The following is a 24,415-nucleotide window of genomic DNA, read 5'->3' on the forward strand; positions in this document are numbered from 1 at the left end:
AGAGTGTGGTGGAGACAGGTTCAATGAGTGTTTAGGATCTGGAACGCACTGTCTGAGAGTGTGGTGGAGGCAGGTTCAGTGAGTGTTTAGGATGTGGAATGCACTGTCTGAGAGTGTGGTGGAGGCAGGTTCAGTGAGTGTTTAGGATCTGGAATGCACTGTCTGAGAGTGTGGTGAAGGCATGTTCAGTGAGTGTTTAGGATGTGGAATGCGCTGTCTGAGAGTGTGGTGGAGGCAGGTTCAGTGAGTGTTTAGGATGTGGAATGCACTGTCTGAGAGTGTGGTGGAGGCATGTTCAGTGAGTGTTTAGGATCTGGAATGCACTGTCTGAGAGTGTGATGGAGGCAGGTTCAGTGAGTGTTTAGGATCTGGAATGCACTGTCTGAGAGTGTGATGGAGGCAGGTTCAGTGAGTGTTTAGGATGTGGAATGCACTGTCTGAGAGTGTGGTGGAGGCATGTTCAGTGAGTGTTTAGGATCTGGAATGCACTGTCTGAGAGTGTGGTGGAGGCATGTTCAGTGAGTGTTTAGGATGTGGAATGCACTGCCTGAGAGTGTGGTGGAGGCAGGTTCAGTGAGTGTTTAGGATGTGGAATGCACTGTCTGAGAGTGTTGTGGAGGCAGATTCAGTGAGTGTTTAGGATGTGGAATGCACTGTCTGAGAGTGTGGTGGAGGCAGGTTCAGTGAGTGTTTAGGATCCGGAATGCACTGTCTGAGAGTGTGGTGGAGGCAGGTTCAGTGAGTGTTTAGGATCTGGAATGCACTGTCTGAGACTGTGGTGGAGGTAGGTTCAGTGAGTGTTTCGGATCTGGAATGCACTGTCTGAGAGTGTGGTGGAGGCAGGTTCAGTGAGTGTTTAGGATCTGGAATGCACTGTCTGAGAGTGTGGTGGAGGCAGGTTCAGTGAGTGTTTAGGATGTGGAATGCACTGTCTGAGAGTGTGGTGGAGGCAGGTTCAGTGAGTGTTTAGGATCTGGAATGCACTGTCTGAGAGTGGTGGAGGCAGGTTCAGTGAGTGTTTAGGATCTGGAATGCACTGTCTGAGAGTGCGGTGGAGGCAGGTTCAGTGAGTGTTTAGGATCTGGAATGCACTGTCTGAGAGTGTGGTGGAGGCATGTTCAGTGAGTGTTTAGGATGTGGAATGCACTGTCTGAGAGTGTGGTGGAGGCAGGTTCAGTGAGTGTTTAGGATCTGGAATGCACTGTCTGAGAGTGTGGTGGAGGCAGGTTCAGTGAGTGTTTAGGATGTGGAATGCACTGTCTGAGAGTGTGGTGGAGGCAGGTTCAGTGAGTGTTTAGGATCTGGAATGCACTGTCTGAGAGTGCGGTGGAGGCAGGTTCAGTGAGTGTTTAGGATGTGGAATGCACTGTCTGAGAGTGTGGTGGAGGCATGTTCAGTGAGTGTTTAGGATGTGGAATGCACTGTCTGAGAGTGTGGTGGAGGCAGGTTCAGTGAGTGTTTAGGATCTGGAATGCACTGTCTGAGAGTGCGGTGGAGGCAGGTTCAGTGAGTGTTTAGGATCTGGAATGCACTGTCTGAGAGTGTGGTGGAGGCATGTTCAGTGAGTGTTTAGGATGTGGAATGCACTGTCTGAGAGTGTGGTGGAGGCAGGTTCAGTGAGTGTTTAGGATCTGGAATGCACTGTCTGAGAGTGTGGTGGAGGCAGGTTCAGTGAGTGTTTAGGATGTGGAATGCACTGTCTGAGAGTGTGGTGGAGGCATGTTCAGTGAGTGTTTAGGATCTGGAATGCACTGTCTGAGAGTGTGATGGAGGCAGGTTCAGTGAGTGTTTAGGATGTGGAATGCACTGTCTGAGAGTGTGGTGGAGGCAGGTTCAGTGAGTGTTTAGGATGTGGAATGCACTGTCTGAGAGTGTGGTGGAGGCATGTTCAGTGAGTGTTTAGGATCTGGAATGCACTGTCTGAGAGTGTGATGGAGGCAGGTTCAGTGAGTGTTTAGGATGTGGAATGCACTGTCTGAGAGTGTGGTGGAGGCATGTTCAGTGAGTGTTTAGGATCTGGAATGCACTGTCTGAGAGTGTGGTGGAGGCATGTTCAGTGAGTGTTTAGGATGTGGAATGCACTGTCTGAGAGTGTGGTGGAGGCATGTTCAGTGAGTGTTTAGGATCTGGAATGCACTGTCTGAGAGTGTGGTGGAGGCAGGTTCAGTGAGTGTTTAGGATCTGGAATGCACTGTCTGAGAGTGTGGTGGAGGCATGTTCAGTGAGTGTTTAGGATCTGGAATGCACTGTCTAAGACTGTGGTGGAGGCAGGTTCAATTGTGGCTTTCAAAAGAAAATTGTATAGTTATCTGAAGAGAAAAAATTTGCATGTCTTTGGGGAACGGACGGGGAGTGGGATTGGGTGAGTTGCTCTTGCAGAAAGCCTGCTTTGACTTGATGGGCCGAATGGCCTCCTTCTGTGCTGTAACCATTCTATGATGCTATGATTCAGGGTCAAATGGAATACCAAAGTTGTGAACAGTCTGGATCGGTTTCAGCCAGTGGCCAGGAAGAGGGTGGAATTGGTGGCTTGGAGAGGCGATGGCGTAGTGGTATTGTCACTGGACTAATAACCCAGAGACCCAGGTATTGCTCTGGGGACATGGGGTCGAATCCCACCACAGCAGAAGGTGGAATTTGAATTCAATTAATAAATCTGGAATTTAAAAAACTAATCTAATGATGGCCATGAAACCATTGTCGATTATTGTAAAAACCCATCTGGTTCACTAATGTCCTTGAGGGAAGGAAATCTGCTGTCCTTACCTGGTCTGGCCTACATGTGACTGCAGACCCATAGCAATGTGGTTAACTCTTACATGCCCTCTGAAATGCACTGCAAACACGAGGGGACATAGCTTTAAGTTGAGGGGTGATAGATATAGGACAGATGTTAGAGGTAGTTTCTTTACTCAGAGAGTAGTAGGGGCGTGGAACGCCCTGCCTGCAACAGTAGTAGACTCGCCAACTTTAAGGGCATTTAAGTGGTCATTGGATAGACATATGGATCAAAATGGAATAGTGTAGGTCAGATGGTCGGCGCAACATCGAGGGCCGAAGGGCCTGTACTGCGCTGTAATGTTCTAAAAAAAAAAGCCACTCAGTTGTAACTAACCGCTACAAAGTTAATAAAAAGGAATGAAACCGGACGGACCACCCGGCATCGACCGAGGCATCAGAAACGACAACGGCAAACCCAGCCCTGTTGACCCTGCAAAGTCCTCCTTACTAACATCTGGGGGCTTGTGCCAAAGTTGGGAGAGCTGTCCCACAGACTAGTCAAGCAACAGCCTGACATAGTCATACTCACAGAATCATACCTTACAGATAATGTCCCAGATACTGCCATCACCATCCCCGGGTATGTCCTGTCCCACCGGCAGGACAGACCCAGCAGAGGTGGCGGCACAGTGGTATACAGTCGGGAAGGAGTTGCCCTGGGAGTCCTCAACATTAACTCCGGACCCCATGAAGTCTCATGGCATCAGGTCAAACATGGGCAAGGAAACCTCCTGCTGATTACCACCAACCTCCCTCCCTCAGCTGATGAGTCAGTACTCCTCCATGTTGAACAGCACTTGGAGGAAGCACTGAGGGTGGCAAGGGCACAAAATGTACTCTGGGTGGGGGACTTCAATGTCCATCACCAAGAGTGGCTCGGTAGCATCACTACTGACCGAGCTGGCCAAGTCCTAAAGGACATAGCTGCTAGACTGTTTCTGCAGCAGGTGGTGAGGGTACCGACACGAGGGAAGAACATCGTTGACCTCATCCTCACCAATCTTCCTGCCGCAGATGCATCTGTCCATGACAGTATTGGTAGGAGTGACCACCGCAGAGTCCATGTGGAGTTGAAGTCCCACCTTCACGTTGAGGATACCGTCCATCGTGTTGTGTGGCACTATCACCGTGCTAAATGGGATAGATTTCGAATAGATCTAGCAATGCAAAACTGGGCATCCATGAGGCGCTGTGGGCCATCAGCAGCAGCAGAATTGTACTCAACCACAATCTGTAACCTCATGGCCCGGCATATCCCCCATTCTACCATTACCATCAAGCCAGGAGACCAACCCTGGTTCAATGAAGAGTGCAGGAGGGCATGCCAGGAGCAGCACCAGGCAGACCTCAAAATGAGGTGTCAACCTGGTGAAGCTACAACCCAGGACTACTTGCATGCCAAACTGCGTAAGCAGCATGCGATAGACAGAGCTCAGCGATCCCGTAACCAACGGATCAGATATAAGCTCTGCAGTCCTGCCACATCCAGCCGTGAATGGTGGTGGACAACTAAACAACTAACTGGAAGAGGAGGCGGCTCCACAAATATCCCCATCCTCAATGATGGGGGAGCCCAGCACATCAGTGCAAAAGATAAGGCTGAAGCATTTGCAACAATCTTCAGCCAGAAGTGCCGAGTTGATGATCCATCTCGGCCTCCTCCTGAAGTCCCAGCATCACAGATGCCAGACTTCAGCCAATTCGATTCACTCCGCGTGATATCAAGAAACGACTGAAGGCACGGGATACTGCAAAAGCTATGGGTCCTGACAATATTCTGGCAATAGTACTGAAGACCTGTGCTCCAGAACTTGCCGCACCCCTAGCCAAGGTGTTCCAGTACAGCTACAACACTGGCATCTACCCTGCAATGTGGAAAATTGCCCAGGTATGTCCTGTACACAAAAAGCAGGACAAGTCCAACCCGGCCAACTACCGCCCCATCAGTCTACTCTCAATCATCAGTAAAGTGATGGAAGGTGTCATCAACAGTGCCATCAAGCGGCACTTGCTTAGCAACAACCTGCTCAGTGACGCTCAGTTTGGGTTCCGCCAGGGCCACTCAGCTCCTGACCTCATTACAACCTTGGTTCAAACATGGACAAAAGAGCTGAACTGAAGAGGTGAGGTGAGAGTGACTGCCCCTGACATCAAGGCAGCATTTGACCGAGTATGGCATCAAGGAGCCCTAGCAAAACTGAAGTCAATGGGAATTGGGGAAAACTCTCTGCTGGCTGGAGTCATACCTAGTGCAAAGGAAGATGGTTGTGGTTATTGGAGGTCAATCAACTGAGCTCCAGGACATCACTGCAGGAGTTCCTCAGGGTAGTGTCCTAGGCCCAACCATCTTCAGCTGCTTCCTCAATGACCTTCCTTCAATCATAAGGTCAGAAGTGGGGATGTTCGCTAATGATTGCACAATGTTCAGCACCATTCGTGACTCCTCAGATACTGAAGCAGTCTGTGTAGAAATGCAGCAAGACCTGGACAATATCCAGACTTGGGCTGATAAGTGACAAGTAACATTCGCGCCACACAAGTGCCAGGCAATGACCATCTCCAACAAGAGAGAATATAACCATCTCCCCTTGACATTCAATGTCATTACCATCGCTGAATCCCCCACTATCAACATCCTAGGGGTTACCATTGACCAGAAACTGAACTGGAGTAGCCATATAAATACTGTGGCTACAAGAGCAGGTCAGAGGCTAGGAATCCTGCATCGAGTAACTCACCTCCTGACTCCCCAAAGCCTGTTCACCATCTACAAGGCACAAGTCAGGAATGTGATGGAATACTCTCCACTTGCCTGGATGTTTGCAGCTCCAACAACACTCAAGAAGCTCGACATCATCCAGGACAAAGCAGCCCGCTTGATTGGCACCCCATCTACAAACATTCACTCCCTTCATCACCGACGCACAGTGGCAGCAGTGTGTACCATCTACAAGATGCACTTCAGCAACGCACCAAGGCTCCTTAGACAGCACCTTCCAAACCTGCAACCTCTACCAACTAGAAGGACAAGGGCAGCAGATGCATGGGAACACCACCACCTGCAAGTTCCCCTCCAAGTCACACACCATCCTGACTTGGAACTATATCGCCGTTCCTTCCCTGTCACTGGGTCAAAATCCTGGAACTCCCTTCCTAACAGCACTGTGGGTGTACCTACCCCACATGGACTGCAGCGGTTCAAGAAGGCAGCTCACCACCACCTTCTCAAGGGCAATTAGGGATGGGCAATAAATGCTGGCCTGGCCAGTGACACCCACATCCCATGAATGAATAAAAACAAAATGGAGTTGGTGGCAGGGACCATGATGATGGCTTTGATCTTCCCAATATTTAGTTGAAGGAAATTTCTTTTCCTCCAGTACTGCTGGACACTCAGCATGAGAAATCAGGGACTGTGCAGGGATTGAGAGAGGTGGTGGTGAGGAAGAGCTGGGTGTCATCAGCCAACATGTTTAAACTGATGCTGTGCTTTGTGATGATGTCACCGAGAGGCAGCATGTAGATGAGAAATAGGAGGGGGCCAAGGATCGATCCCTGGGGAACACCAGAGGTAACGGTGCAGGACTGGGAAGAGAAACCATTGCAGGTGATTCTCTGGCTATAATTAGATTGATAAGCATGGAAGCAGGTGAGAGACAGCTGGACAACATTGGAGAGGCTTTGGAGGAGGATGGGGTGGTCAAACTGCAGGCAGGTCAAGAAGGACGAGGAGGGAACATTTACCTTTCTCAGTCACGTTGGATGTTATTTGTGACTTTGATAAGAGCTGTTTCGGTTCTGCGGCAAGGCGGAAACCTGATTGGAGGGAATCAAACATGGAGTTCCGGATCTGGGAAGTGACAACATGGTCAAGGACTTTGCAGAGAAAAGAGAGGTTGGAAACAAGACTCACACTCACTCTCTGTTTCTGTCTGTTTGTTTCTCTCCCTCTCTCTGTCTCTCCTTCTCTGTTTCTGTCACTCTTTCTCTTTGTCTCCATCTGTGTGTGTCTCTCTCTGTCTAACTCTCACTTTCTCTGTCTCTGCCTTTGTGTCTGTATGTGTGTGTGTCTCTCTCTCTGTCCCTATCTCTCTCTCTCTGTTTCTCACTTACTCTGCATATCTTGCACTGTTTATATATTCCATATCCCTGCTAACTGCTACTTTGTGCGTCTGTATTTATATCCATGTCAGGAAAATTTCACAGCAATGGTCCAAGATTCTCCCCAATCGCTGGAACTGAGGCCCAGGATCCCTGAACAATAAGTGTGTTCTATTCTGCTCTGTATTACTGAGTCAGCACCCTGACTGGAGCTAAAGATAGATGAGGTAATTGCCACATGTTTAACTTTTTCAGTCTTATATTTTCAAAGTGTGTGCAGTATTTCTGATGCACTGGTTGGTGAAAGGGAACACATTGTCTGTTTCACTGTGAGAAAGGCTGCTCAGCAATAACAAACACCCTGCCTGGTGTGATACTGAGCCTCAGACTGAACAAATAAAATACTGCAGATGCTGGAAATCTGAAATAAAAACAAGAAATGCTGGAAATACTCAGCAGGTCTGGCAGCATCTGTGCAGAGAGAAGCAGAGTTAACGTTTCAAGTCGGTGACCCTTCATCAGAACTGCCAGATATAAGAAATGTAAAAGGTATTAAGCAAGTAAAATAGGGGTGGAACAAGAGATAACAAAAGAGGTGTTGATAGGACAAGGTCACAAAGAATAACTGACCAGTAGGTCATGGAGCAAAGGCAAATGGTATGTTAATGGTGTGGTGAAAGATAATGTGTTAGTGCAGAGAGGGTGTTAATAGACTGTAAAGCGCAAAGCACTCCAAGCACAAACATTAAAAAAAAACGGAAACAGTGGGTAGGCACAGTAGAAACAAACTAAACAAACTAAAATAAAATAACCAAATAAAAAAGAAAAAAAGAGAAAATGAAACAATAACTAAGCATAAAAATGGGGGGCCCGTCATGCTCTGAAATTATTGAACTCAATGTTCAGTCCGGCAGGACTTGAAAGAAGTACAAATAAATCGCTGCTTCACCTGAAAGGAGTGTTTGGGGCATTGGGTAGTGAGGAGAGAGGAGGTAAATGGGCAGGTATTACACCTCCTGTGATTTCCAGGGAAGGTGCCCTGGGACGGGGACGAGATAGTGGGGGTAATAAAGAAGTGGACGAGTGTGTCACGGAGGGAACAATTCCTTTGGAATGCTGACAGGGGAAGGGAGGGGAAGATGCGACTGGTAGTGGCATCACGCTGGAGGTGGCGGAAGTGGAGGAGGATGATCCTTTGGATCTGGAGGCTGGTGGGGTGGAAAGTGAGGACGAGGGGAACCCTGTCGTGGTTCTGGGAGGGAAAGGAAGGGGTGAGGGTAGAGGTGCGGGAAATGGGCCAGACACGGTTGAGGGCCCAGTCAACAACAGTGGGGGGAAATCCTCGGTTGAGGAAAAAGGTCATATCAGAAGCACCGTCATGGAAGGTAGCATCATCAGAGCAGATGCGTGGAAGACGGAGAAACTGGGAGAACAGAATGGAGTCCTTACAGGAGGCAGGGTGTGAAGAAGTGTAGTCGAGGTAGCTGTGGGAGTCGGTGGGCTTATAATGGATATTAGTAGACAGAGCCCACCGACTCCCACAGCTACCTCGACTACACTTCTTCACACCCTGCCTCCTGTAAGGACTCCATTCTGTTCTCCCAGTTTCTCTCTGCTTCTCTCTCCACTGAGTATTTCCAGCATTTCTTGTTTTTATCTCAGACTGAAGAAGAAGGACACACACCCCATCCCTGGCCTGTGCTGAGTTAGCTAGTCTTAGCTGGGGACTTGGGCTTACAATTGGCCGCTCAGTGCCCCTGGAAGGGAATAAACTAACAGTTCCAGCTCTTGATCATTATCCAGTGATTCCATTGCAATGTTGAGTGAGAACAAGCTGTGATGCCTACCACAGACAAACATCCTGCTGACACTCACTATTTGGTCATAAACTCATAGAGTTATACAGCACAGAAACAGGCCCTTTGGCCCATCATGTCCGTGCCAGCCATCAAGCACCTAACTATTCTAATCCCATTTTCCAGCATTTGGCCCGTAGCCTTGTATGCTATGGCATTTCAAGTGCTGATCTAAATACTTCTTAAATGTTGTGAGGGTTCCTGCCTCTACCACCTCTTCAGGCAGTGTGTTCCAGATTCCAACCACCCTCTGTGTGAAAAATGTTTCCTCAAATCCCCTCTAAACCTCCTGCCCCTTACCTTAAATCTATGCCCCCTGGTTATTGACCCCTCCATTAAGGGAAAAAGTTTCTTCCTATCTATCCTATCAATGCCCCTCATAATTTTGTATACCTCAATCAGGTCCCCCCTCAACCTTCTCTGGTCTAAGGAAAACAACCCTAGCCTATCCAGTTTCTCTTCATAGCTGAAATGCTCCAGCCCAGGCAACATCCTGGTGAATCTCCTCTGCACCCTCTCCAGTGCAATCACATCCTTCCTATAGTGTGGTGCCCAGAACTGTACACAGTACTCCAGCTGTGGCCTAACTAGTGTTTTATACAGCGCCATCATAACCTCCCTGCTCTTATATTCTATGCCTCGGCTAATAAAGGCAAGTATCCCATATGCCTTCCGAACCACCTTATCTACCTGTGCTGCTGCCTTCAGTGATCTATGGACAAGTACACCAAGGTCCTTCTGACTTTCTGTACTTCCTAGGGTCCTACCATCCATTGTATATTCCCTTGCCTTGTTAGTCCTCCAAAAATGCATCACCTCACACTTCTCAGGATTAAATTCCATTTGCCACTGCTCTGCCCATCTTCCCAGCCCATCTATATCGTCCTGTAATCTAAAGCTTTCCTCAACTCAACTCAACCCAACTCAGGACAATCCAACCCAGACCAACCTGACTCAACACAACCTAACCCAGTCCAACCCAAACTAACACTGTCCAACCCAGCACAACCCACTCATACAAACCCAGCCGCACCCAACCCAACCCAGCCCATCCGAAACCAACTCAACACGACCCAACATAACCCAATGCCACCCAGACCAAACCAACTCAGCATAACCAACACAGCCGTACCCAGACAAACCCAGCCCAGCTCGACTCAGCCCAAACCAACCCAATCCAGCACAGCCCATCCTGGACTAACACAACCCAACACAGCACAGCCCAACCCAGTCCAAACAAACCCAGTCCAGCATAGCCCAAACCAACACAGCCCACCCCAACCCAACACAGCACAGCTCAACCCAGTCCAAACAAACCCAGTCCAGCCCAGCCCAATCCAGAACAGTCCAACTCAGCACAACATAACCCAACCCAACACAACACAACACAGCAAAACCCAATACAACCACAATCCTCTGGGATAGAGAACTCCAAAGATTCACAACCCTCTGAGTAAAGAAATTTCTCCTCATCTCAGTCCGAAATGTTCAATCCCTTATCCTGAGACTGTGCCCCCATGTTCTAGATTCCCCAGCCGGGGAAACAACCTCTCAGTTTCTACCCTGTCAAGCCCCTTCATAATCTTATAAGGTTCAATGAGATCACCTCTCATTCTTCTGAACTCCAGAGGGCAAAGGCCCAATTTACTCAGCCTCTCATCATAGGACAACCATCTTAGCCCAGGAATCATTGTAGTGAACCTTCACTACTGCATCGCCTCCAAGGCAAGTATATACTTCCTTAGATATGGAGACCAAAACTGTGCACAGTACTCCAGGTGTGGTCTCACCAAAGCTTTATACAATTGCAGCAAGAGGCTGCATTCCCACTGACTCCAGCTGCTAGGAGCTGGAGTAGGCCATTTGGCCCTTTGAGCTCCACCATTCAACATGATCCTGGCTGCTCTTCTATCTTAACTCCACTTTCCTGTCCTATCCCCACATCCCTTTATTTCATTAGTACTCACGTACTGACCAACTGAGCATCCACAGTTCCCTGGGGTAAAGAATTCTAAAGATTCACAACTCTCTGAGTGAAGAAATTTCTCCTCATTTCAGTCCTAAATGGCTGCCCCCTTATCCTGGCACAGTGACCCTGGGGAAACAGCCTTTCACCATCAATCCTGTCAAGTCCCTGAAGAATTTATGTTTCAATGAGGTCTGTATTTTTATTGGTTCTTCAGATGTGAGTGCAGCTGGGAAGGCCAGCATTTGTTGTCCATCCTTAATTGGCCTTGAGAAGGTGGTAGTGAGCCACCTTCTTGAACCGCTGCAGTCAATGCATCTTGTAGATGGTACACACTGCTGCCACTGTGTGTCGGTGGTGGATGGAGTGAATGTTTGTGGATGGGGTGCCAATCAAATGGGCTGCTTTGTCCTGGATGGTGTCGAGCTTCTTGAGTGTTGTTGGAGCTGCACCCATTCAGGCAAGTGGAGAGTATTCCGTCACACTCCTGACTTGTACCTTCTAGATGGTGGACAGGCTTTGGGGAGTCAGGAGGTGAGTTACTCGCCTCCGGATTCCTAGCCTCTGACTTGCTCTTGTAGCCACGGTATTTATATGGCTACTCCAGTTCAGTTTCTAGTCGATGATAACCCCCAGGATGTTGATAGTGGGGCATTCAGCGATGGTTATGTCATTGAACATGAAGGGGAGATGGTTAGATTCTCTCTTGTTGGAGATGGTCATTGCCTGGCACTTGTTTGGCGCGAATGTTACTTGCCACTTATCAGCCCAAGCCTGGATATTGTCCAGGTCTTGCTGCATTTCTACACGGACTGCTTCAGTATCTGAGGAGTTGTGAATGGTGCTGAACATTGTGCAATCATTCGCGAACATCCCCACTTCTGACCTTATGATTGAAGGAAGGTCATTGAAGCAGCTGAAGATGGTTGGGCCCAGGACACTACCCTGAGGAACTCCTGCAATGATGTCCTGGAGCTCAGATGATTGACCTCCAACAACCAGCACCATCTTCCTTTTGTGCTAAGTACGACTCCAGCCAGCGGAGGGTTTTCCCCCTGATTCCCATTGACCTCAGTTTTGCTAGGGCTCCTTGATGCCATACTCGGTCAAATGCTGCCTTGATGTCAAGGGCAGTCACTCTCACCTCACCTCGAGTTTTGCTCTTTTGTTCATGTTTGAACCAAGGCTGTAATGAGGTCAGGAGCTGAGTGGCCCTGGCAGAACCCAAACTGAGCATCACTGAGCAGGTTATTGCTAAGCAAGTGTCGCTTGATGGCACTGTTGATGACACCTTCCATCACTTTACTGATGATTGAGAGTAGACTGATGGGGCGGTAATTGGCCTGGTTAGACTTGTCCTGCTTTATGTGTACAGGATATACCTGGGCAATTTTCCACATTGCAGGGTAGATGCCAGTGTTGTAGCTGTACTGAAACACCTTGGCTAGGGGCACGGCAAGTTCTGGAGCACAGGTCTTCAGTACTATTGCTGGAATATTGTCAGGGCCCATAGCCTTTGCAGTATCCAGTGCCTTCAGTCATTTCTTGATATCACGCAGAGTGAATCGGATTGGCTGATGTCCGGCATCTGTGATGCTGGTGACTTCAGGAGGAGGCCGAGATGGATCATCAACTCAGCACTTCTGGCTAAAGATTGTTGCAAATGCTTCAGCCTTATCTTTCACACTGATGTGCTGGGCTCCCCCATCATTGAGGATGGGGATATATGTGGAGCCACCTCCTCCAGTTAGTTGTTTAATTGTCCACCACCATTCACGGCTGGATGTGGCAGGAAAGCAGACCTTAGATCTGATCCGTTGGTTATGGGATTCCTTAGCTCTGTCTGTCGCATGCTGCTTACGTTGTTTGGCATGCAAGTAGTCCTGTGTTGGATCTTCACTTAGTTGATACCTGATTTTGAGGTATGCCTGGTGCTGCTCCTGGCATGCCCTCCTGCACTCTTCATTGAACCAGGGTTGGTCCCCTGGCTTGATGGTAATGGTAGAGTGGGGGATATGCCGGGCCATGAGGTTACAGATTGTGGTTGAATACAATTCTGCTGCTGCTGATGGCCCACAGCGCCTCATCCATGATTGCATTGCTAGATCTGTTCGGAATCTATCCCATTTAGCACAGTGGTCATGCCACACAACACGATGGAGGGTATCCTCAATGTGAAGACGGGACTTTGTCTCCATAACGACTGTGCGGTGGTCACTCCTACCAATACAGTCATGGACAGTTGCATCAGCGGCAGGCAAATTGATGAGGACGAGGTCAAGTATATGTTCCTCCTCACTGCTTACTGCCCCATCTAACTTTGTGTCATCAGCAAACCTGGATACATTACACCCAATCCCCTCCAATGATAAAGATTGTAAATAGCTCAGGCCCAACGACTGATCATTGCGGTATCCCACTAGTTACAGCCTGTCAACCCGAAAATGCCCCGTTTGTTCCAACTCTCTGTTTCCTGTGCATTAACCAATCCACAGACCATCCTACTATATTCTGCCCAATCCTATTAATCCTAATTTTCAGTAATCACCTTAACAAATGCTTCCTCTGGTTCCCCCTTGTCCATCCTGTAAGTTACAACCTCAAAAAATCTAATTCATTCATCAAACACCATTTCCCTTGCATTAATCTATGTGGACTCAGCCTCATACGAACATACGAATTAGGAGCAGGAGTTGGCCATTCGGCCCCTCGAGCCTGCTCTGTCATTCAATAAGTCCATGGCTGAACTGATTACTCCACATTTCCACCCACCCCTGATAACCTTTCACCCCCTTGCTTATCAAGAATCTATCTACCTCTGCCTTAAAAATATTCAAAGACTCTGCTTCCACTGCCTTTCAAGGAAGAGAATTCCAAAGACTCACGGCCCTCTGAGAAAAAATTTCTCCTCATCTCTGTCTTAAATGGCCGACCCCTTATTTTTAAACAGTGACCCCAGTTCTAGATTCTCCCACAAGAGGAAACATCCTTTCCACATCCACCCTGTCAAGACCCCTCAGGATCTTACATGTTTCAATCACGTCACCTTTTACTCTTCTAAATTCCAGTGGATACAAGCCTAGTCTGTCCAATCTTTCCTCATAAGACAGCCCACCCATTCCAGGTATTAGTCTAGTAAACCTTCTCTGAACTGCTTCCAACGCATTTACATCCTTCCTTAAGTACTGTACCAATACTGTACACAGTACTCCAGATGTGGTCTCACCAATGCCCTGTATAATTGAAGCATAGCCTCCCTACTTTTGTATTCAATTGCCCTCGCGATAAAATATAACATTCTATTAGCGTTCCTAATTACGTGCTGTACCTGCATACTAACCTTTTGTGATTTCATGCACCAGGACACCCAGATCCCTCTGCATCTCAGAGCTCTGCAATCTCTCTCCATTTAGATAATATGCTTTTTTATTCTTCCTGCCAAAATGGACAATTTCACACTTTCACACATTATATTCCATTTGCCAGATCTTTGCCCACTCACTTAACCTATCTATATCCCTTTGTAGTCTCCTTATGTCCTCTTCACAAGTTACTTTCCTACCTATCTTTGTGTAATCAGAGCCATTACCATGACCCTAATAATGGAGTCCAGAATTGTCCCAACAATGAACAGTGTGGGTTCAGAACAGAGTGAAGTATTGACTGAATACATCATGCCAAGGAGACCAGTGTAATTCCACATCCTGTCAGATTGTCTCAGATCCAAAAGAGTCTCACAGAATAATACAAACCAACCAGGATCACTGGAGATTCCACCAAGATTCAAGAGAATGTAACATAATAATCAAACGCTGTGTGAAACATAACTGGGATATACTGTAATTATCGGGGGTGGGGGTGGGGGTTATACCCAGGGGGTGGGTGTTATACCCTGTTGCACTGTGTAATTATCTGGGGAGGTTTATACCCTGGGGGGGGCGTTATACTCTGGGGGTGGGTTTCTCCCCTGTTATACTGTAATTATCGCGGTGGGGGGTAATAGCCTGTGGGGCGGGTATACTCTGGGGTGGGTTTATACCCTGTTGCACTGTGTAATTATTGGGGGGATTTATACATTGGGGGGTTATACCCTGGAAGGGGGGGGAAGTTCATACCCTGTTACACTGTGCAATTATCAGTGGCATGATACCCTGGGGAGGAACTATACTTGGGGGGGGGGGGAGGGGGGCGTTTATATCCTGGGGTGGGGGTTATACCCTGTGTTATGATCCTGTAGTTTTTTCTCCAGGAAGAATGTGGTGTGCCTTTAAGGCTGGAATAAGAGCCGTACTGCTTTAAGGCAGCAAGTTCTGAAGACTGAGTCAAAGAACGCATTCTCATTACCTTGGATACAGCCATTCGGAGACTGTGATTCAAAGGGTGCATTTTTGTTACCTTGGATACAGCCACTCGGACTGAGCATCGAGAGATACATTTGTTACAATTGAATTCTGAACTGGCTAATAGTGCAAACAGCCTGTTCTAACAGGATACACAGACAGACAGCTGTGTGTTAACACCTGAAAGGAGAGCTCTCAGACCATTTCAACTGAAGGAAGAGAATTTAGACTGTTCATTTATTATTCGCTCTCAAAATTCTAAAAGTCAAGCCAAAACAGAGATCTCTGATAATTTAAACTGAAGGAAGGGAAGTTAGACAGTGACAATCTTTTATCCCTCAAAACTTTTCAAGCCAGATTGACTCTAATGAAAGTGGTTGTGAGTTGTTGATCTACTGTGGTCATCGCTGGAGAAGGAAAGCATCACTTACCTCTGGAATTAGATCTTTTTTCTCCCCATCGGACAGCTGTGAGGACTTCAAGCAACCTTGGACTTTTTCACCTCCAGCAGGAGCGTAATTTGCAAGAACTCTAATTATTTCTATTTTAAATGTTGCTTATATCTTAGTAGTGTTTAAGAATTTCATTTTTCTAATTAAACAGTTAATTTGTTGATTTAAAGACACCTGGTTTGGTTAGCCTCATTCGTGGGTTAATAGATGGTACAATTTGGCGGGGTCTTTCTTTAATTTGGAAAGTTTAAAATGATATATTAGGCAATCTATGGAGGGACGGGACTGAATTAACAGTGCATTTCTCCCACCACAATCAGAATTGTATATTTTGATTGGGGGCTTTGACTGGAGCCATCAGTTGTAACACCTGTTACACTAATTATTGGGGTGGGGGTAATACCCTGCAGGGGAGGTTATAGTCTGGGAGTGGGTTTATACCCAGTTACGCTGTGTAATTATCGGGGGTTTATACCCGTGGGGTGGGGTTATGCTCTGTTAAACTGCGTAATTATTGGGGGGAGGGCTTATGCCCTGGGACGGTTTTATACCCTCTTACACTGTGCAATTATCAGTGGGATTTATACCTGGCCGGGGGGAGGTTATACCCTGGGGGAGATGGTTTATACCCTATTACACTGTGCAATTATCAGTGGGGTTTATACCTGGCCGGGGGGAGGTTATACCCTGGGGGAGATGGTTTATACCCTATTACGCTGTGTAATTATCGGGAGGCGTTTATACCCTGGGGGAGGGATTTATACCCTATTACACTGTGTAATTATTGGGGGGGGTCGTTATACCCTGAGGGAGAGGATTATACCCTATTACACTGTGTACTTATCGGGGGGTTTATACCCGTGGGGTGGGGTTATGCTCTGTTAAACTGCGTAATTATTGGGGGGAGGGTTTATGCCCTGGGACGGTTTTATACCCTATTACACTGTGCAATTATCAGTGGGGTTTATACCTGGCCGGGGGGAGGTTATACCCTGGGGGAGGTGGTTTATACCCTATTACGCTGTGTAATTATCAGGAGAGGGGGTTATACCCTGGGGAGGGGGGGGCTGGTTTATACCCTGTTACATTCCACACCCTCGCCCAATATGAAATGGGTTTAGAGCAGGTCACTCAGCACCAATCATGGATGGAGCCTGGGATCTTCCTGTGCTCTTTGCATGGTCTCAGACCCACGGGGTGGAGCTTTTACCCACTGAGCTCTCAGCTATGTTAGACCCCACTTGGAGTACTGTGAGCAGTTCTGAGCACCACACCTTAGGAAGGATATATTGGCCTTGGAGGGAGTGCAATGTAGGTTTACAAGAATGATACCTGGACTACAGGAGTTAAGTTACGAGGAGAGATTACACAAATTAGGCCTGTTTTCGCTAGAATTTAGAAGGTTAAGTGGTGATCTGATTGAAGTCTTCAAGTTATTAACAGGAAAAGACAGGCTAGATAAAGATAAACTATTTCCACTGGTTGGCAATTCTAAAACTAGGGGGCATAGTCTAAAAATTAGGAGAGATGTTCGGAAGCACTTCTTCACTCAAAGGGTGGTAGAAGTTTGGAACTCTCTCCCACAAACAGCAGTTGAAGCTGGAACAGTTGTTAATTTTAAATCTGAGATAGATTTTTGTTAAGCAGAGATATTAAGGGATATGGGCCAAAGGCAGGTATATGGAGTTAGGCCGCGGATCAGCCACGATCACACTGAATGGTGGGACAAGCTCGAAGGGCTGAATGGCCTACTCCTGTTCCTATCTTCCGATGATGTTCTCCAATAATTAATGAACACAGATTTTAAATCATGTATCTGCTGCACAGGTCCAAGTTTTCATGTAAATTTACAAAATGCAAATTAGCTTTGACACAAACAGGACAATCTCCCTTTTCACATTGTTACACTGACAAGCACTTTAATAGATTTGCTCTAAGCTTGTGGCAGGAAGCTTGTATGAAGTAGAATTGCAGTGAGGTGCTGGCAGTCTTCCTCTCTCAGCCTTTTCCCATTCATCACATTACCCTTCCCACCGTTCAACTCATTTCCCTGGATTTTACCCCCGGCCGGTGCCGATTTCCCCAGTGCTAAGGTCAGGATAAAGGGGCTGACTCCCGTTTCCCAGATGCCCCCTTTCCAAGAGTCCCGGACTAACATTCCCATGACAATGAGGGAAATTGGGGCAGTCCCCACTTCCCCTTTTCAGTTTCCTGCAAATACTTGGTGGGTGCATAGTCACAGGGGCCCCTCAAAAATCAGGCAGTGGGTTTGGGGTCGGGATCGAGGTCGGGTTTGGGGTCGGGGTCAGGGTTTGGGGTCGGGGTCGGGTTTGGGGTCGGGGTCAGGGTCGGGCGGTGGGCTTGGGGTCGGGGTCAGGGTCAGGCGGTGGGTTTGGGATCGGGGTCGGGATCAGGCGGTGGGTTTGGGATTGGGGTCGGGCAGTGGGTTTGGGGTCGGGATCGGGGTCGGGGTCAGGGTTTGGGGTCAGGGTCGGGGTCGGGTTTGGGGTCGGGGTCAGGGTCGGGCGGTGGGTTTGGGGTCGGGGTCAGGGTCGGGCGGTGGGTTTGGGGTCGAGGTCAGGGTCGGGCGGTGGGTTTGGGGTCGGGGTCAGGGTCGGGCGGTGGGTTTGGGGTCGGAGTCAGGGTCGGGCGGTGGGTTTGGGATCGGGGTCGGGATCAGGCGGTGGGTTTGGGGTCGGGCGGTGGGTTCGGGGTCGGGCGGTGGGTTCGGGGTCGGGAGCCTCCTCAGATCACAGGGTCTTGGGGCCAGGTACAGGGCTGAACAGGACCCAAACTGTAAGCAAAAATCTTCGAAAACTCACACACCAAATCTTTAGGCCATGGAGGCTTCAGGATACAGTTCACAGGCAGAAGCTCCAGCTCTGTCCCTGCTTTGTGGGTGGATGCAGCAAGTACAGGCACTGCCCGAGTAGAGGTGGGTCTGAGTGTCACACCCTCATTACACATGCCCTCACCCTCCCTCGCTTTCCTCTCACCCCCCTCCCTCTCTCTCTCTCCCCCACCTTCCCCTCACCCTCCCTCGCTTTCCTCTCACCCCCTCCCTCTCTCTTCCCCTCACCCTCCCTCGCTTTCCTCTCACACCCTCCCTCCCTCTTCCCCACCTTCCCCTCACCCTCCCTCGCTTTCCTCTCACCCCCCTCCCTCTCTCTCTCTCCCCCACCTTCCCCTCACCCTCCCTCGCTTTCCTCTCACCCCCTCCCTCTCTCTTCCCCACCATCCCCTCACCCTCCCTCGCTTTCCTCTCACCCCTTCCCTCTCTCTTCCCACCATCCCCTCACCCTCCCTCGCTTTCCTCTCACCCCTTCCCTCCCTCCCTCTTCCCCACCATCCCCTCACTCAGCTATCACTTTCCATCTGCAATGTAACACAACACCGCAATCCCTCTCTTCACTCGCAACCCTGGTGCTTCAGAAAATTCAGATAAGTTTCAAGTTTACACATAGTTTTGCCAATGGTTTCAGGTGCGAAGCTTGTTGAGCAAATTATAGAATAAATGTGAAGCTTTGAAGGTGTGACTGATGTGGGTGATTGAGTCTTGATCTGTTGCTTGAGGGAAAATCCAGACAAACCTGAAAGAGAGAGCAGTGAATTAGTGATCAAAGGTGATGTGATTGTTGAGGTTTGTGTTGTTTTGTTGTGGCCTCTCACCTCAGATATCAGCTCCTCTCTCAGACCAAACTGGGGGCTCCTTGGAGGTATGAGGGTTGACACATCACTCAGTCATGCGTCTCCCATTTCTATACAATGTCCTCCCCGCCCTCCTCTGAAGGTGCTGACTTTTCCTCCCCCTCCTGTCCTTTCACAAGTGGCCATTCTGCCCTGTGTGAGCTGAAAGGTTGGATGTGGGTGTCACTGGCCAGGCCAGCATTTATTGCCCATCCCTAATTACCCTTGAGAAGGTGATGGTGAGCTGCCTTCTTGAACCATTGCAGTCCATGTGCTGTTCTGAAGGGAGTTCCAGGATTTTGACCCAGTGACATTGAAGGAACGGTGATATAGTTCCAAGTCAGGATGGTGTGTGACTTGGAGGGGAACTTGCAGGTGGTGGTGTGTTTGGCTGCAGTGGGCATCACACCCAAATCTGATCCAGGTCTCACCCCCCTCCACACACGCACAATTCCCAGCAGATGTGGCTGGATCACAATCAGGATCAGGAACCCTGGCTGACTTTGCCCCCAACTCCCAAGCCAGTGGCACATATCCTCACACCCACCCACCACTCCCCGTGCCTTGACTGTGATTGGTAACTCAGCACAGAGCAGGGAGGAAGCAGACCCAAGCTGCACAGTTTGAAGGGCTGTGCTATGAGGAGGGGGTTTTGGTCCTGATTGAGTTTCAAGTTGAGGATAATAGCCCCCAGATTTGCAGCTCAGTGCACTGCCTCATCCCTCATGTTTCCTCATGGGGAGAGGGGAAGGCACCAGATCAGCAGACTGGCTCATGCTATACTTCCCCAGCGGAAGACAGTGACAGGCAGATGCCAGCGAGTAAGATCCCAACTGCTTGCTTCAGCAATCCAGAATGGAATCTGACACAAGCTGAAGATGGTACAAAAAAAAACAAGCTGGGAACTGAAGTGAAATACAGACACAATGGAGTGTCTTCATGAATATACCGGTCAAGAGATAGCTGATATAATCAGACCACACAATGGTATGCATCTATCCAGATTTAAGTGACTTATTTTTATTTTTTTTAATTTTTATTTATTTAGCGATACAGCACTGAAACAGGCCCTTCGGCCCACCGAGTCTGTGCCGACCATCAACCACCCATTTATACTAATCCCACCCTAATCCCATTTATCCCATATTCCTACCATATCGCCACCTGTCCCTATATTCCCCTACCACCTACCTACACTAGGGGCAATTTATAATGGCCAATTTACCTATTAACCTGCAAGTCTTTGGCTGTGGGAGGAAACCAGAGCACCCGGCAAAAACCCACGCAGACACAGGGAGAACTTGCAAACTCTGCACAGGCAGTACCCGGAATCGAACCCGGGTCGCTGGAGCTGTGAGGCTGCGGTGCTAACCACTGCGCCACTGTGCCGCCCATTATCTCGACCATTGAACTCCTGTAGCCAAACCATAAAAAGCAATTACAAGCTAACGAGCTGTGGGTTCCAGTATGTCTGGGTGGACACTCACATCCATTGGAAATGTTAATCCCAAAAACTGTTTCATGAGGGTGAAACCCATTCACCAATCTGATAAGCAGAATCTTCCCCATCGAAACACCTTCATATGGTGATGGACAATTCACAACCCAGGATGTGGAATTGTTGTAAGATTTAAGAAGTTACAATAAAAAGTGGGAGGGGTTTGCATCAATCATTATCATGGGTGTGATTTTTGTTCTATAAGAAACGCATGTTCAAGGACAGGAGAAGCGACACGCAGGGGAACCGTGGGCAGGATTGATTACCAACACAGATGGGAACTGTCAGGCTAGGCCCCCACCTGCCAAGAATAAGGCACATCAATTTTGTCACGAACATTGATTTTTAACTGTTGTTGGAGTGAGGAAATGACATGTTAAACAGATCAGCCGTGGTTGGAAAAAAACATATACATACTAACAGGCATGGAAGGTGAGGAAGCGCATTCCAGGGCCTGCTAGAGAAGATACAATCCACAAGGGCCAGGGCTGGTTAGACCAGCTGGTCACATGACTAACTGGCTGTTCCAGGGTTTTTTGACCCAGCCACAGAGAGTTTGAACTCAAAGACTGTTTGTTCCTAGACTGAGAAGATCTCTCCTGTCCGCTCCCATCTCTTTCTCACAAGCCTCTGAATCCATTGAAGACACATAAACCCTAAGAGAGAAAAGTCGACAGCGGACAAGGTTTAAGAAGAATACTGGGCCCCAATGAAAAGCAAGATCTACCTACAATCAAGGACTCTACAGTGAGCTTGAAGAACCATAACACAAACTCTTCAGATATTGCCTCAAATTTTTCCACTTTATTTTTCTTCTGCTCTTTTCTGTCTCTATTTGCATGTGTGTACCGTGTATGCATACTAGCGAGGAGCACGTTGTGTATCCGTAAGCGTTAACCGAATTAGAGTTTAAGTTTAATAAAATTCAACTTTTCTTCTTTAAACCTAAGAAAATCTGTTTGTTCTGTTTTTTTTGCCTTATAATTGGAAAGCGGTGAACAAGGATTCACCAAGAGGGAGCTTAAAACACAGTGTGTTTAAAATTAAACCCTGTTACAGTAAGACCAGGTGAAGGCTGAGAGGGAACCCGAGACACCTTTCTCACCTGGTCGTAACAGGAAAGTACTCCTCTGAGTGATTGACAGGGTGAATGCAGTTCGGAAACTAAGGGACAGCGTTTGTGTGTATTGATGTAACTGGGAGGGAACAGGGTAATGATGTTTGTGAGTTATCGGTGATACAATAAACTGTTAAATGAATACCGAGTGTACTGAGTTGTGAGCCTTGACCATTTTCCCCACCCAGACGGGCTCAGGTTGGATTTTAGAGTTAAGAGTATAAGAGGGGAGGTGCGGGTTAACCTACCTACAGCTAGCAGAATGGGCAGACAAGTGTAAGATGGAATTTAATACAGAGAAATGTGAGGTGATGCATTTTGGCAAAAGGGATAGGGAAAGGCAATATAGCACAGTTCTAAAGAGTGTACAGGGACAGAGGAACCTGGGTATTCATGTGCAGTGATCTTTGAAGGTGGCAGGACATATTGAGAGAGTGGTTAGTAAAGCAGATGGGATCTTGGGCTTCATAAATAGAGGCATTGAGTACAAAAGCAGGGAATTTATGCTGAACCTTTATAAAGCTCTAGTTAGGTCACAACTGGAGTATTGTGTCCAGTTCTGATCACCACACTTTAGGAAGGATGTGAGGATCCTTGAGAGGGTGCAGAGGAGATTTACCAGAATGGTTCCAGGGATGGAGGATTTTAGTTACAAGGTTAGGTTGGAGAAGCTGGGGTTGTTCTCCTTAGAACAAAGGAGATTGAGGGGAGATTTGATAGAGGTGTACAGGATTAGGACAGGTTTAGATAAGGTAGACAAGAAAAGCTGTTCCCATTAACTGATGGTACAAGGACTAGGGGACACAGATTTAAGGTTTTGGACAAGAGATGCAGGGGAGGATGTGAGGAAGAATGTTTTTACACAATGAGTGGTAATGACCTGGAACTCGTTGCCTACGAGGGTAGTGGAAGCAGAGACAATCAATGACTATAAAAGAAAATTGCATGGGCATTTGAGGGAAATAAACATGCAGGGCAACGGGGATAAAGCTGGGGAATGAGACTGACTGGATTGCTCTACAGGGAGCTGGCATGGACTCAATGGGCCGAGTGGCCTCTTTCTGTGCTGTAATGTCTCTATGACTCTTAACTGCCCTATGTAATGGCCTAGCAAGCCATTCAGTTGTCAACAGATGCCTTACCACAACCTTCTGAATGGCAATTAGGGGTGAGCCAGCAACGCCCACATCCCTTGAAAGAATAAAAAATATATAGTATTTAGCACACAGATGGTGAGAGTTCACGTGTGGGATATTAGAGTGCTCCTGCCGATCATAGCACTACTACTCAACACAAGCAAAACAAAGAAACGGTGTGTGGATGTGAGATTCAAGGGTGCAGACTGATGGCGTTACCTGCAGGGGTGGCCCTAGACTGGATGCACCCAATTCCTGTTGCAATGAGGTTTGCAGTGAGGATTCAGCCAGTGTTCATAAAACTGTTCCTCCGATCGTCTCTCCAGGGTCTGAAGATGCATCAGGTACTCCTGTGTTTATAAAGTGAAATAAGCAGTACACAGATTAGTGACTGTCTGTCAATGGGAGCTCTGCAGCCTAGCTTTCACAGCTGCTGTTTGTGTCAGCTCAGAGCCTGAATGGTATCTGTGCTGCGTATTTGGGGAATAATTAGCAGAGAATGTGCAGGGGAGAGAGTCACCCAGCACTGAAGGACAATGACCACATGCCCCCGGACTTCATAGCATTCACTGGGATATCTCTCTCACAAGGAGACTCAGACTCAAACTCAAACCCCAGACCCCAGACCCAACACCAGGTTAAAGAATTGCCATCTGTATTCACACTGGTTAAATGCTCAATGCAGTTGCCTTACTCTATTCGAATAAACCACATACCCTCATGGGCTCATCCGGGAATCCTGCTTTCAGCACTCTGTCACTCCGCTTGGTCCGCAGAAGCTGTTTGGCCTCCTTCTCAGTTAAAATCGGGGATGTGTCTGAGAAAATAAAAGAAGGAAAAGAATGTTCCGTGATAGAACTGAACGAAACTGAGCCAGTGATTCTGTCCTGGGCTCCATGTGATCCATGTTTATAAAGGAATTCACACAGCGGTGCAACGTACAAAGTGCCCTTTCATTACCGTCAATGCCAGGGTGGGATCTCATGTTACAGAGCTAGCTGAAAGCTCATGGAGCAGATGAATTATAATAAACAATTAGAAATGGGAAAAATAGCAGAAACCACGGCAGAGAGATCTGGGGCTATAGATACACAAATCACTAAAAGTAGCAATGCAAGTTAATAAGGCCATTAAAGAAAAACAAATTCTGGGGTTCATTTCCAGAGGGATAGAATTGAAAAGCAGAGAAATTATGTTAAACTTGTATAGAACCTTGATTAGAACACACTTGGAATACTGTATTATAAAATGGAAATGGAGATAGTGGAGAATGTGCCAAAAAGATTGACAAGAATGATAACAGAACTGAGGGACAATACTCTCAGGAAAGATTGAACAGGCTGGGGCTCCTTTCTCTAGAAAAGTGAAGGCTGAGGAGTGACCAGATAGAGGGCTTTAGGATTATGGAAAGGTTTGATAGGGTAGACATAGCGAAGTTTCTACTCATCGGGAGACCAGAACTAGGGGGGACCATCAATATA

At 47.8% G+C, this 24,415-nt stretch overlaps 1 protein-coding gene across 1 annotated transcript in view; it reads right to left on the reverse strand.

Annotated features, from left to right (window-relative positions):
• Nucleotides 1-18,852: 18,852 nt before the first annotated feature.
• The window catches only part of c26h17orf67 (chromosome 26 C17orf67 homolog), an 18,007-nt gene continuing 12,444 nt past the window's right edge, over nt 18,853-24,415 (reverse strand). The window contains exons 3-5 of the mRNA XM_068058735.1: nt 23,651-23,751; nt 23,154-23,284; nt 18,853-19,086 (exon numbers count right to left, since the gene is read on the reverse strand). Of these exons, the coding sequence (XP_067914836.1) occupies nt 23,168-23,284; nt 23,651-23,751 (218 nt within the window). The 3' untranslated portion in view covers nt 18,853-19,086; nt 23,154-23,167. The remainder of the gene's footprint in view (nt 19,087-23,153; nt 23,285-23,650; nt 23,752-24,415) is intronic.

Source organism: Heterodontus francisci, chromosome 26 (genome assembly GCF_036365525.1).
Source record: "Heterodontus francisci isolate sHetFra1 chromosome 26, sHetFra1.hap1, whole genome shotgun sequence".
In the NCBI taxonomy this organism is placed as follows: domain Eukaryota; kingdom Metazoa; phylum Chordata; class Chondrichthyes; order Heterodontiformes; family Heterodontidae; genus Heterodontus; species Heterodontus francisci.